The sequence below is a fragment of the Arthroderma uncinatum genome (genome assembly GCF_011692745.1).
Source record: "Arthroderma uncinatum strain CBS 119779 chromosome Unknown scaffold3, whole genome shotgun sequence".
Taxonomy (NCBI): domain Eukaryota; kingdom Fungi; phylum Ascomycota; class Eurotiomycetes; order Onygenales; family Arthrodermataceae; genus Arthroderma; species Arthroderma uncinatum.
The window spans coordinates 120,471-132,767 of NW_022983865.1; the positions used below are offsets into that span (position 1 = coordinate 120,471).

The 12,297-nt window shown below is 54.1% G+C and overlaps 4 protein-coding genes across 4 annotated transcripts; 3 read left to right on the forward strand and 1 right to left on the reverse strand.

Annotated features, from left to right (window-relative positions):
• Positions 1-416: 416 nt before the first annotated feature.
• Positions 417-3,969, forward strand: GIQ15_03835 (uncharacterized protein; the record flags this gene model as incomplete). Its single annotated transcript, XM_033551252.1, has 7 exons — positions 417-535; positions 584-865; positions 917-1,053; positions 1,099-1,447; positions 1,924-1,980; positions 2,274-3,021; positions 3,070-3,969. The coding sequence occupies 7 exons, from the start codon at positions 417-419 to the stop codon at positions 3,967-3,969; spliced, it is 2,592 nt and encodes an 863-aa protein (XP_033404982.1).
• A 343-nt stretch (positions 3,970-4,312) lies between these two features.
• GIQ15_03836 (uncharacterized protein) lies at positions 4,313-5,433 on the forward strand (the record flags this gene model as incomplete). Its single annotated transcript, XM_033551253.1, has 2 exons — positions 4,313-4,414; positions 4,471-5,433. The coding sequence occupies 2 exons, from the start codon at positions 4,313-4,315 to the stop codon at positions 5,431-5,433; spliced, it is 1,065 nt and encodes a 354-aa protein (XP_033404983.1).
• Positions 5,434-5,808: 375 nt separating this feature from the next.
• On the forward strand, positions 5,809-6,798 carry GIQ15_03837 (uncharacterized protein; the record flags this gene model as incomplete). The annotated part of the gene is made up of 1 exon (XM_033551254.1): positions 5,809-6,798. The coding sequence occupies one exon, from the start codon at positions 5,809-5,811 to the stop codon at positions 6,796-6,798; it is 990 nt and encodes a 329-aa protein (XP_033404984.1).
• A 949-nt stretch (positions 6,799-7,747) lies between these two features.
• GIQ15_03838 (uncharacterized protein) lies at positions 7,748-10,341 on the reverse strand (the record flags this gene model as incomplete). The annotated part of the gene is made up of 4 exons (XM_033551255.1): positions 7,748-7,795; positions 7,870-8,273; positions 8,355-9,228; positions 9,304-10,341. The coding sequence occupies 4 exons, from the start codon at positions 10,339-10,341 to the stop codon at positions 7,748-7,750; spliced, it is 2,364 nt and encodes a 787-aa protein (XP_033404985.1).
• Between the last annotated feature and the right edge of the window lie 1,956 nt (positions 10,342-12,297).

The following is a 12,297-nucleotide window of genomic DNA, read 5'->3' on the forward strand; positions in this document are numbered from 1 at the left end:
TTTCTCTCTTTTCTTTTCTTCTTTTCCCTTTTCTACTTTCCTCGCCATCGTCAAGATGCTGACCGGAGAAAGCCTATCGCTCCACGCCCTGGATGGCGCACGTTAGGAAGTCTGCGTGCAGCCGGGACAGATATAGGCCATCTCGCTACGGCTATCTGATCCCTCATACCTGGACTGACGCTAAAGAGGCCTGAGAGTTTCTCGGAAGGCTAACCCTACGAGTCGCTGTCGAGCGGGAGGGCCGTTCATCTCCAGGGTGGCACTGGCATGGCATGATATATACCTGCGGCCCTGTCTCGAACGTCTGCACGTCTGCACGTCTGCACGTCAACGTGGATGGAACTGGAAGAACGAGGAACCGCCTTGATGTTGTTTCAGCGACGGGGACTCTACAGCCTACAGACATCGCTCTTGGAATGACGAAGCGGCGCTCGTTTGCACCCGTGGAAGGCCTCGACACTTCACACTCCAGCGGCTTCAGGAAGGAATCATGGTCCCTCTACGCCATCGGCATGACCGCCGTCCTCCTCAGAACGTAGGTCTCTTTTTTTCTTGATATTGACATCATATACTGACGAAGTAGTATCGCGCGGGTGCGGCGGATGGGGGTGCGAGGGCTGCAGAGCGACGACTATCTGATACTGTCTAGCGTCGTCTGGTACACGCTGCTGTGCGTGAGCCTGAACGAGATCACGATGACGGGCGGCTCGAACCTGATGACGGCGGAAGACATCCGCAAGCTGACCCCGTACACGACCGCGCAGCGCACCAAGGGGGCCAAGTGGGTGTTTGTCGCAGAGAATGCCATGACCATGACCATCTGGACCCTCAAGGCCTGCATGATCATCCTCTACCACCGCATCATGTCTGTCTTTATATCTACTTATATATATGTATGTATGCTAACGATGTTTAGGGAAGGACTGAGCCAGGAGCGCCTGGTGCGGTATCTCACCGTCTGGGTGGCCGTGGGCTTCGTCGGGACCGAGATGTCGCTCTTCCTCATCTGCCGCCCGCTGCACAACTACTGGGCCATCCCGCCCCCCCCAGAGAGTGAGTCTTCCCTCGTCCTTACCAAGATAAAAACTAAGTAGTCAGCGCAATGCGCCTCGTACCAGATCTACGGCATCATCCAGGGCGTCTTCGCCATCTCGGCAGACATCCTCATGCTGGCCATCGCCATCCCGCTCTTCCTCACCCTCAACCTCCCCCGCAAGCAAAAGTTCATCCTCCTCTTCGTCTTCGGCCTGGGCATCTTCGTCATCATCTCCGCCGTCCTGACGAAGCTGTACTGCCTCGTCCCCTCCCTCATCTCGTACGTGTACATGAACTGGTACTTCCGCGAGGCCACCGTCGGCATCCTGGTGACCTCTCTGCCCATGACCTGGTCCTTACTACGAGACCTCTTCCCCATGCTGCGTGAATGGGCCTCGGGGACGGGCTCGGGGTCCGTCAGCTCCTGCTCGCGCCCCAACGGACCCTGCCTCAAGCTGCACTTCTGCCGCCAGTCGCTGCACAAGACGCACGTCGAGCTGCCGGACCTCGACCGCTGGCACCCCCTCCAGCACCTCACCACCATGGACCCGGCCGACGCAGCCACCCTCACCACCGTCGACACCAGCGCCACCACCACCACCAACACCAACAACATCAGCAAAAACATCAGCAGTAGCAGCAACAGCAACAGCAACAACGTCGACAGCATCAACGTCGACAGCATCAGCATCGAGAACAGGAACAGGCAGGACATGGTCTAGGATAGAGGCGTTGGGTCTTCTGTATATATGACGAATGAACATGTTAACTTCGTATCCACCGTTGGGGGCCTCGGCTGTCCCAACACTCTCACTACACTAACATCTTCACTCTACACTAACATGCCCTAACAGCATGCATCTCCTGCATCTACCCTACACTAACCAGCATCTCTAACATCTTCACCTGCATCGCACCTGCATCAAGCATCATCTCGCGTGCTCGGTAAGTATGTAACCTAGGCAAGAACACGCCCAACAAACGTCCCAACAAACTCTCCCAGACACTATGAGAGACACAACTATGAGACAGAGAGATAACTAGACACAGACTCCTAGTTATCTCTTCCCTCCCCCTTACCCTCTCTACTTACTCTCTACCCTTACTCTCTCTATACTTCTCTCTCTTCCTTACTTCCTTCGACCCAGGGTTCACTGATGTCTGCCAAGGATTGAATCATACCCTCTCCTTCTACTATACCCTCTCTCTACTATACCTCCCTCTCTATACCTCTATAGTATCTCTACGATGACCGTGTATATGGACCTCCCGCCCAAGGGCCTGTTCAGGTTCCCCCCAGACCCCCGTCCCCAGGTGCTGCCGCCGCCCTCCGTCGCCCGCTCCTGGCTGCAGCCCTTCAACATCAACCCGGGTCTCTACACGGCCCTGCTCGAGGCCAGGGTGCCCGTCACCGTCGCCCTCCTCTACGCCGCCACCGTCGTCCTTGTTAACCGTCTCAACCGCCAGCGAAACTACCGGCCATGGGCCCTCAGCAAGACCCGCGCCTTTCGCGCCTTCGTCGTCCTCCACAACGTTTTCCTCGCTGTCTACTCCGTCTGGACGTTCCTCGGCATGGTACACGCCTTCCGCACCTCCTGGCCACGCCATAACCTGGTCAGTATCGTCGACTCGCTGTGCAAGATCAACGGGCCGCGCGGGCTGGGGAACGCCGCCGTCTACGACCCGGACACCGACGCCTGGCGCATGCTCAACCCGCGGTACAAGCTGGCAGACGGGGTGCCTGATGCCGCGGACGTGGGCAGGCTGTGGAACGGCGGACTGGCCTACTTTGGTTTTTTGTTTTATCTCTCCAAGTTCTACGAGGTGCTCGATACAGCCATCATCCTGGCCAAGGGGAAGCGCAGCTCGACCCTCCAGACATACCACCACGCCGGCGCCATGATGTGCATGTGGGCAGGTATACGCTACATGGCCGCCCCTATCTGGATATTCGCCTTGTTTAACTCTCTCATCCACGCCATGATGGTACTACCCTCTCTCTCTATATGTGTATATATATACTAACGGTTGTAGTACACGTATTATACGTTAACAGCGCTGTCGGTGCGCATACCGGTGCGCATCAAAAAGTCACTCACCACGATGCAGATCATGCAGTTCGTCGTCGGGACACTGCTCGCGGCCGTCCATCTCTTCGTCTACTACTCTATCCCCGTTGCCGTCCCCCATCCCGCCCCCGAGCGAGCAGTCGAGCGGCCAGTCGAGCGGGCAGATACCGGGGCCGGGCCATGGCTGAAGAAGCTCGCCTTTCGCGCGGCCGGTGCTGAAGGGGTGGCTGGAAACGTCCTCAACTCCAATGGCTCCTATTTCGGTGCAGACGGCTCAAACACAGCCCACGCAGTCATGGATAAGAGGGAGGTCCGCTACTCGCTCGAGCCCAGGACGTTTTCATGCATGAACACCAGCGGCCAGGCCTTTGCCGTCTGGCTTAATCTTGTCTACTTGCTTCCGCTTACTTTTCTCTTCGTTCGCTTCTTCGTCCGTTCTTATCTTCGTCGCACAGAGCCAGGACACCGCCACTCTACCACCATACACACTGCTGAGAAGGCGGGTATGGATGCCATCAAGGGCGTCACGCGCGAGATCACCAACGCTGTCATCGAGATGCACGGCGACGGCGAGGACTCTACTGGCACGGGCACTGGCACCAGTACTCCCAGGCCTGATACTGCCACGCATCAGGTAGAGACTACTATTCCACACCAGGTAGAGGTTCCTGATATTGTCACACATCGAAAGTCTCAGGTAGAGGGCCCGACTTCAGATAGCGACGTGACGGCGTACGAGGCGAGCGTGGAGCAGGTCATGTCCAGCCAGGAGATGCAGATCGACAGCCACCCGGAAGAGTCCACTGCTCGCGGCAAGGAGAAGGAGAAGTCGGGGAAGAAAAAGGCCCAGAAGAAGCGTCGCTAGCGGCTTCTTGTTTCTTTGGTAAATGTCTTTGGTAAAAGTCTTTGGTGTTAATCTTCGGTGTTAGTGTCGGCATTAAAAGTCTTTGGCGTATTGGTTGGGTGGACGGACGGCGGACGGCGGCGGTATAATGATAAAGGATGGCTTAGTCTCTATCTAGCAATGTATTCTTATACTATCTCTACCTCTCAACGTAGATGTATCTGTAGATCTATATCGTATATGTGTGTGTAGGGTGCGCCACGTGACGGCTGACATCAGCTGCCAACTTGGGCATCTTCGACGACTGCGCTCTCTCCATGGCAGGCCTCTTCTGCCCTCAACTTCCTGATACCGTTAACATACTATGAGCGGGTTCAAGGGCCTCGTCAAGGACGGGTGGCATCCCAAGGGGAACGACGGAGGCAAGGAAAGCTGGAGAGGGGACTTTAAGGGCATCAACCAGGTCGTACGTTATCATACGGACAATATGAATATGAATATGGATGGATGCTGACTGTTTAGGCTGGATGGGTGGGCAAGGGGAAGAGTACGGGTGGAGGCACCGCGCCGCCGCGAGTTAGCAGGCCCGTATCCAGCTTGAAGGACCCGGCGACCTTTGGACGACCGCCGCAGCGGACGGCGGCTCGACAAAACCAGCAGCAGCAGCAGCAGCAGAATGCTAGGGAGCCTCCCCCGGTACCCTATCGAGCAGACACCACGGCGAACACGGGGAACACGACGAACACACTCCTACCACCCCCTCGACGGAGTGACGACGGCCTCAAGCCGAAACCATCACTCCCTCCCAGATTGCCACCACGACGGGAATCGACTGAACAGGCTCACCCAGACTGTCCTCCCCCGGCATACGAAGCTGCAGCTACAACCGCGGTAAGCAGGCTAGGTAGCGCTGGAGTCTCGGTTCCTGCTTTTGGCATCAATCGAACAACACATGTGTCTCCTGAAACGTCACAGGCAGTCGCCTCTGTAGCGCAGAGTGAACTCCAGCAACGATTCAGCCAGATGAACCGCTCCGTTTCTACACCGGAAATTCACAGCCAGCCGTTACAGCAAGGCCAACATCAGCCGCCTCCTCCTCCTCCTGCTCCTCCACAACGAACTTCAGATACAAACGCCTTCCGGGAACGACATAACGAACATATACAAGCAGGAATGAACAAGCTAAGCGGCATAAACCAGAAATACGGCATCTCGAAAAAGATCAACAGTTTCATCGAAGATCAAAAGTCCCCTGCCTATCCCCCTGGACATCAGCAGCAACAGCAGCAACAGCCAACCCCGCCTCCTCCACCGCCTGCAAACCACCCCTACGCAAATCCAGACAGCAGCTCTTCAAGACCTGACCTGAACAAGCGCAGACCACCTCCGCCCCCACCACCAATGAAACCTGGCTCCCTCTCTTCCCAGCCAGTCAGCCACTCTCCTTCACCGCCACCATTACCCCTAAACACCAAACCGCGATGATCTCGTCATTCTTTACCAGTTTACCAGTAACGTACCTGGCTAGTCCGCCGATGTCTACTTGGCCCCCTTCCTTTCACGTTTTTTACCATTTCCTATAATGGGTGATATACATTCAGCGGAGTAGGATGGAGCATGTTGTTCTGTGGATTGGCTATTTTGATTCGGTGTCCTTGTTATTGTTATACTCTTCCTTCACGTTTCTGAATCGCGTTAGAATTAATATCCATTACTTTATGCTTGACATTAGTAGTTCACGTCGTCCACGTCACTCGCCTGTCAGGCTGTTCCTTATATTAACTACGAATGATCAAACTTGAAAACCTGCGTAGATAGCTTGCCGATGCTGGAAATATACCAGCATACAGCAAGTGCAAGATGTCTCAACCGAGAGCGAGTAACCCCTTTAAACGAGAAGCCTCCATCCCACTCTCCCTGGAAACACACTGGTTCGTCGGCGATAAGCCTAAATTCCCATACCCCGCGCTCCGAAAGCTAGGAACCATCCTCAACGCCGACTATAGATGGGAATCAGCAGACAGCGTGGCCCTCGACGGTAGCATCGACCACACATTCATCGGTGCAGTGAGATGGGAAGATCAAGAGAGTGATACCCATGCCGATAGCGGGGTGGTCACCAAGATCCGAGTAACGTGGAATTCCAACGATGTCAACGGCTCAATGAGAGGGGAGGTGAAGAACATATACCACGACAGGGAGCGGGGGGGATATGCCAACGGCAAGGGAAATGAGATAACTGCGCAGAATCTCCGGCTTGCTTCTGACTGGTATGGTAGATATATCGTTGGCTACTGCATGGATCGCATAGGACTTTCAGTAGGCGACGGCGAGTGTTGGACGCTAGCTTACCGTGCCCTTGAAGAAGCTGGGAAACGATCACTGCGAGAGGACAGCCGTGAACCTCCCATGCTAAGCGTCGGTAGGGTCCATGGACACCTCATCTTTGAATGGCACGCGACTCCAGATTATCCCATCGACATTGCCAGTGGTATCTTGCAGCATATGCCTGCCGTGCCGATAGAGCCGGGAGACATAATGGAGCTTGCAGAGGGGCGTTTCCAAAAGGTCAACTTCGTCCTTTCCGGTCTCGTGAAGCAGGAGGAGAACGTCCGGTTCAAGGCTCATACTGCTGTCGTTAATGGTGTGGAAGGGTGCACGATCAAGGTCGTCGAGCAGAACGGTCGGATCAAGTCCGTCGTGGCTGAGAATGGGTATGATCTTGGTAGTATGGTGGACGGTACAGTGCGAATATACCGTCCAGTCGGCATCTCGCTCTCCGCCGCCCGTCATCTACATCGTGGTGTTTCTGCTTCTCTTTCTCTTTCTGGCGTCTGCGATAGTTGGTAGCGTTATGTAAGCAGAGTAGGACCTGACTAAGCATATGTCACGTTATCTTACTCTAAACCTTAGCGCGGATAAGCTTATTTAAATATCAACCAATCACAGATCGCAACCATACGAGACAACCGAGGCCGCGGCTCCCGACGGCTGGAATAAGCTAAATTGGATAACTCAATTAGGTGGGGCGTGGGGGCCTTAGTACCTTCATTTATATTGCAGGGTGGTTCGTCCATGATGTCCTAATATGACATTCAATTAAACACAGGTCCCCGCCGGCTGCAAGCTGATGCAGAAGGTTTTCGCCAAGGGTAGGTAGCTCGGATTTTAAATGGCACACTCGGCGTAGAGCTGAAGTAGATATCGCATAGCAGCGCAAATAAGTATGTATTCTGCACATACCACGTCACACGGCTCAGGACAACAGTAATGAGATTCTAATGGCTTCTAAGAGGTCAAGGAAAGGGAGGGAGAAATGTAAAGTAGAGGAAAGACATGACGATTCTCTCGCTGTCATTATTAAACTGAAAACAGAAAGGAGACCGCAGAACGGAGCAAGACAGACAAATCAAGCCGAGGAGCGGAGTGGATAACAAAGAAAAAGATCGAGTCAATGTTAGCTAAAAAAAAAAGTAAAAAAAAAAGTAACTAATAGAAAAAGCAGGATGTTTTGATTGGCATCCATCCCTTTATTTGATTTGAAAACCACTCGCATGCACGCACGCAGCCAGCAGGCGGCAAACGCAACCGCGCAAGAGAAACACATGAGAAAAACACACTAAGCACGAAGACCACAACCATTACAAAGACAGTAGAGTTCAAGATGGAAAAAGAACAAATGGACAGAAAAAGAGAGCTGGTAATGGGAGGAAAACGAGGGGAAGATTGTTACAGATTTGGAAACGCCTGACCGCCGTTCTGGGGAACGAAACGCCACCAAAGATGCAAAGAAAGTTCATTAAAAGAAGTGTGTGTAGACTTTGGACGACTCGTGCACTTCCATCTCCTGTAGTAAAAGGGGAAATTAGTAACGGATACACCAGTGTAGAAAAAAAGAAAAGAAAAGAGACCGTAACGTACCATTTTGAAAGTATTAAGTTCTTCCTTAATCTGCTGTGCAAGGAGAGGGGTGAGGCGGTTACAAGTCGCTACGTCTCCACGCCTATCGTACTCGCCACTTGGCCAGGTGTCATGGAACTGAATTCGGGGACTGAATGAAATGTTTCTACCAGTGGTAGAGTGTGGGGTGCCAGGGGCGCTTTGGCCAGCGGTGGTAAAGCAGCCGGCAGGGAGGAAATAGTCTTCTCCTTCGAGGGTGACGGAGTCGGTTCGTCTATGGCCGGAGCGTGGGGGACGGTCACCGGCAGAGCTGCTGGGAGCACTGCTGGAGCGTTGTGATTCCGGTCTCTGGAGGGTCGGAACTGGAGCTAGGTCCGTCACGGGCCGGATGACAGGGGATGAGTTTGAGGAGTTGGTGCCTGATTCTGTTATAAAACATGTTAGATAAGAATTAATTGACTGGGGGGAGGGGGGCGTAAGTAGATCTGTATCATGGCATGACGTACTTTTGAGAATGCCCTTTCTAACAGCAGCTAGCACCTCGGCACGCTCCTGATCGCCGCCGAAGATGCTCTTCCTCCCGCTCCGGTCCACATTACCGCTCGCATCTGACTCGACAGACGGTCGCTCTGCCGCAATCTCCTGCCTCGCCGTGCCAATTTCAGGAAGAACGGGTGGTCCTGTACCGGCGGCATCCCGCTGTGCTTCCACTGTTACCATGGAAACTTGGGGGACAGGTGCAGCAATTCTGGACGAGTCTGTGGGTGCGTTATAGACGGACTTGGGTCGGAAGAGGCCGACAAGTGATCGAGTCGATCGTTTGACACCATTGCCCATTTTGCGGAGCATGATGGATGCGGAAGAGGCTGTGGAGGAGACGGAGATGTTATCTGTCGAGCCAGTGAAGATGTTGCCCTGGCCAGAGTAGATACTCTCGCCCAGGCCGCCAGCTTCCTGTTTGGCTGCAATGGCAGCCTGCTCGGGGCCGAGTTCTTCATCTAGCTGTTGCTTGCGTGGAGAGCTGACGGCTGGTTCGGGGTTGGATATGCCACGAAGCTCTGCGACGCTGCTGAATGAGAGAGCGCGCCGTAGCCGTGACTTTGCTCCTTTTCCTTGGCCCTTTTTGGATATTTCTATTAGGCGTTTTGCAGCCGGGCTGGGGGCGTTGGCGAGCTTTGGCGGTTGGTTTTTCGTGTCAGGGATAGATTTAGAGGTCGTCGCAGGCGTTACAGTCTCATCAGCGTCAAGATTAACTGGTTTAGATAAAGGAGATGGAGTGCTCGAGCGGTTTGGCGTTTCGGTAGGGCGAGCCAGCAAGGCAGAAGATTTCTTGTTAGGTTGAGTCGTGGAGGCCTCCGCAGCAGCTTTGTCGGATTTGACCTTTTACGAGTATGTTAGCATGCATATATCGCTATATATGGGGTATTTGTACCATACATGGCTTGGATTACGTACTGAGCCAGAGGAAGAAGTGATGGAAGCCGTGTCAGCAGCTTTTGGCACGGTGCTCACAGGCTGTGGCGGTCCATTCAGCGGGAATTCAGTGAGAGCCATTTCGTTGGCGTGGGGGGAAGGGTGCGATTCAGAAAACGAGAGAAATCCAGCGGTGTCGAGGCTGCCAAGACTCCTACGTCGGTATCTCTTTGCAAGTTCGGCGCTGGAATGGCTGGCACTGTCCGTTATGGCGGCATCGGCGCTGGCTCCACGGGTATGGTGTGCGGTAGGTGGATGTGGTTTGGCCGGGATATCGATCATTGACGGAGTGACAGATTTGGCCGTCTGGGCGGTCGCCGTACCGATGGTCGTGTTGAGCGGGCCGAGGGTGTTGGAGGCATTGGGTTCGGCAGTGGTGGGGGAGGCAGTCTGGTCTCCTCGGCGCTGGCCACGACGATATCGATCTGGAGACGGTTTGTTCGGGGTTGAAGCAGCAGGTAAGGATGTAGGGAGGGTGAGGTCGATGGCGGATGAAGGGCGTAGACTCGGTTCAGGCGGACCTTGGCGTCTGGGAAGCGAGGAGTCGTCCTTTGAAAGATGTGAATGAAAAGATGAATTAGAGGAAGAAGAATTGGATACCGAGCCAGCAGTAGAGAAGTGAGTGCGCGGGGGGATGGTTCCGGGGTAGAGAGCGTTCTGATTCACGTTCACGTTCACGGTCTGATTCTGGTTCTGGTTCTGGTTCTGGTTCTGATTCTGGTTCTGGTTTTGGGTCTGTCGTTGGGCGTTTGCAGTCTGAGGGGCGGGCAGGCCGGGAGTGCTCGTGAAGGCGTACGGGGCGACTGGTTGGGTCAGTCGATAGCCGGTCGGGGCAGAGGTTCCATTTCCGCCATTGTAAGAAGGGCGGGCGTGATTCTGATTCCGGGCCATTTGTGCCTGGCTGTGAAGTTGCGACTGGTGCTGTATGGAGGTAGAGAAGGAGGAGGAAGATGCAGGACGGGATTGCAGCAAGGTGATAGTGCTGGCTTGCTGTGGAATCGTTTGGACCAGTGCGGCCATGTTGTACACTATGGTATAAAAATGGGTATACGATAGGGTGAGGGTAGGCGGCGAACGGGAACCAGGATGAACTGCCGCACGAAGAAGAAACGAGCTGGCTGGAGTGAATGAGATAGAAATGGACGCTCAAGTAGACGTGATGGTCGAGTGCAAAGTCTGCGAGAAGCGAGGTGTTAGTGAGTTTGCTATGACGCGCCAGAGGACACGTCTGGCCGGATCGACGCCACGAGACGAGAAGACACAGATAAATATATATATATATATAGAGAGAGAGAGAGACTCACCAGGAGGAAGAAATAGAGAGATGAAAAGAAAGCCGTAGTGAGACAACCAAGAGCCACAAAAGAACCAGCAAAAAACGCAGAGACGACGGTCAAAGGGGCGGATGGATAGAGCAAGAAAGGAGGTATTCCAGGGCCCAAGGGAGGTCAAGTCTAAGTCCACCAAGGCAAGCAAAGCATGTACTGGAAGAAAGGCGAAGAAGCGAAGAAACGGACAAGGAAACACGGCAGAGGAACCAGGGGAAATAAGGGCAAGGGAAGGGGGGAGAGAAACCGAGGAGCACCAAGCCGCCGCCTCAAAAGGCTCCTCGAGCGGAGGGGGGGAAACGAAGGTGGGAGGACGACACGATGACGCTGCAAGGTCAACGCCAACGGAGACTGGGAGAGAGAAGAAGAGAGGAAGAAGGGCGAGAAGGGACAAGAAGAAGGAGTTTGAGGTTCCTGAGATAGAGCGAAACAAGCGGCGAGAGGGAGAGGAGAGGTTCCGCAGCCAATCAGAGGGCGAGGATGAGGATGACTCAGCAAGACGGCCGAAGGGGGCAGTGATCGACGGAAATAAAGGCTTCTGGTTGGTCAGTGAGCTTAGTAAGGGCTTACGTACACACTACACTACACGCATACATATATAGGATAGAGATAGATATATAGATAGGATGGATATGTATATAGAGATAGAGATAGAGATAGAGAGAGTGTGGAGGGAGAGAGGAGGGGAGAGGAGATCAGGTTTATGTAGAGTATGTATAGAGAGTCCTAGAGGATTCGATGCGAATAAGACATCCGAAGCTAGAGCTGTTCGGACATAAATATGTACGCACCCACGGCTCCACCAGCAGCGCCTTTCTCCCCCCTTGTTCGCCCTCCCGCACCAGAGAATCGCATTACCACGACCGCCGCCGCCCTTGTTCGCGACCAGAGGCTGTTCGCCGGCCACAGGGCATGCAGAACGATCCCGAGACACCGAAATATAACAGGCCCCAGGCGAGGCAGAGGAAATAAGCGATCCCACGTCTTCTTCCCCAGGATAGAATCATAAGATCAGCCAGGCGCCCCTACACGGCTCCACCAACTGATCTTAACATGATGCAAGCAATTTAACTTAGCCTAGTGCCGTGTCTCAACCCCTAGCTAGTCTCCCTCTCTCTCGTCAATATATGCACACAGCACACACGCACGGCGTCGCTACCGCCCGAATCTTGGGCTCTTGGACGGTCGGTCGCTCGGGGGCAGACGGGGAGAAACCGTCGTCTGCATCCGGATGCACGCACTTGAGTAGAAAACGGATAAACGTCATGCTGGGGGTGACAGGGTAGTCCTGATCAGCGGCCGTCTTCTTCCTTTTTCAGCTGGCTCCTGAACGAGCTTGCGAACTTGCGGAGTCCTGGCGTGCATATATATCGCACGCACTCGCTGCATCTTCGGAGGATACGAGCGCTCTGTCTCAGCTTAGCCCCGAAATCACACCCACCACACACCGCAGCGCCAGCAGATGACTTACCGATGTAGTATTTCCCCTCCTCTGTAGATGCCGTGCATATATATCTCCGTGTCTCTTCGATGGGCATACTCCGGTCAGCAGCTTGACGGCGTCGTAAACTGCGTTCAGGCGCTCATTTCGGTTGCCCTGACATAATTGGCCTTGCCCGTCTCCCGTCCCTCCATCAACTAGTTCCTG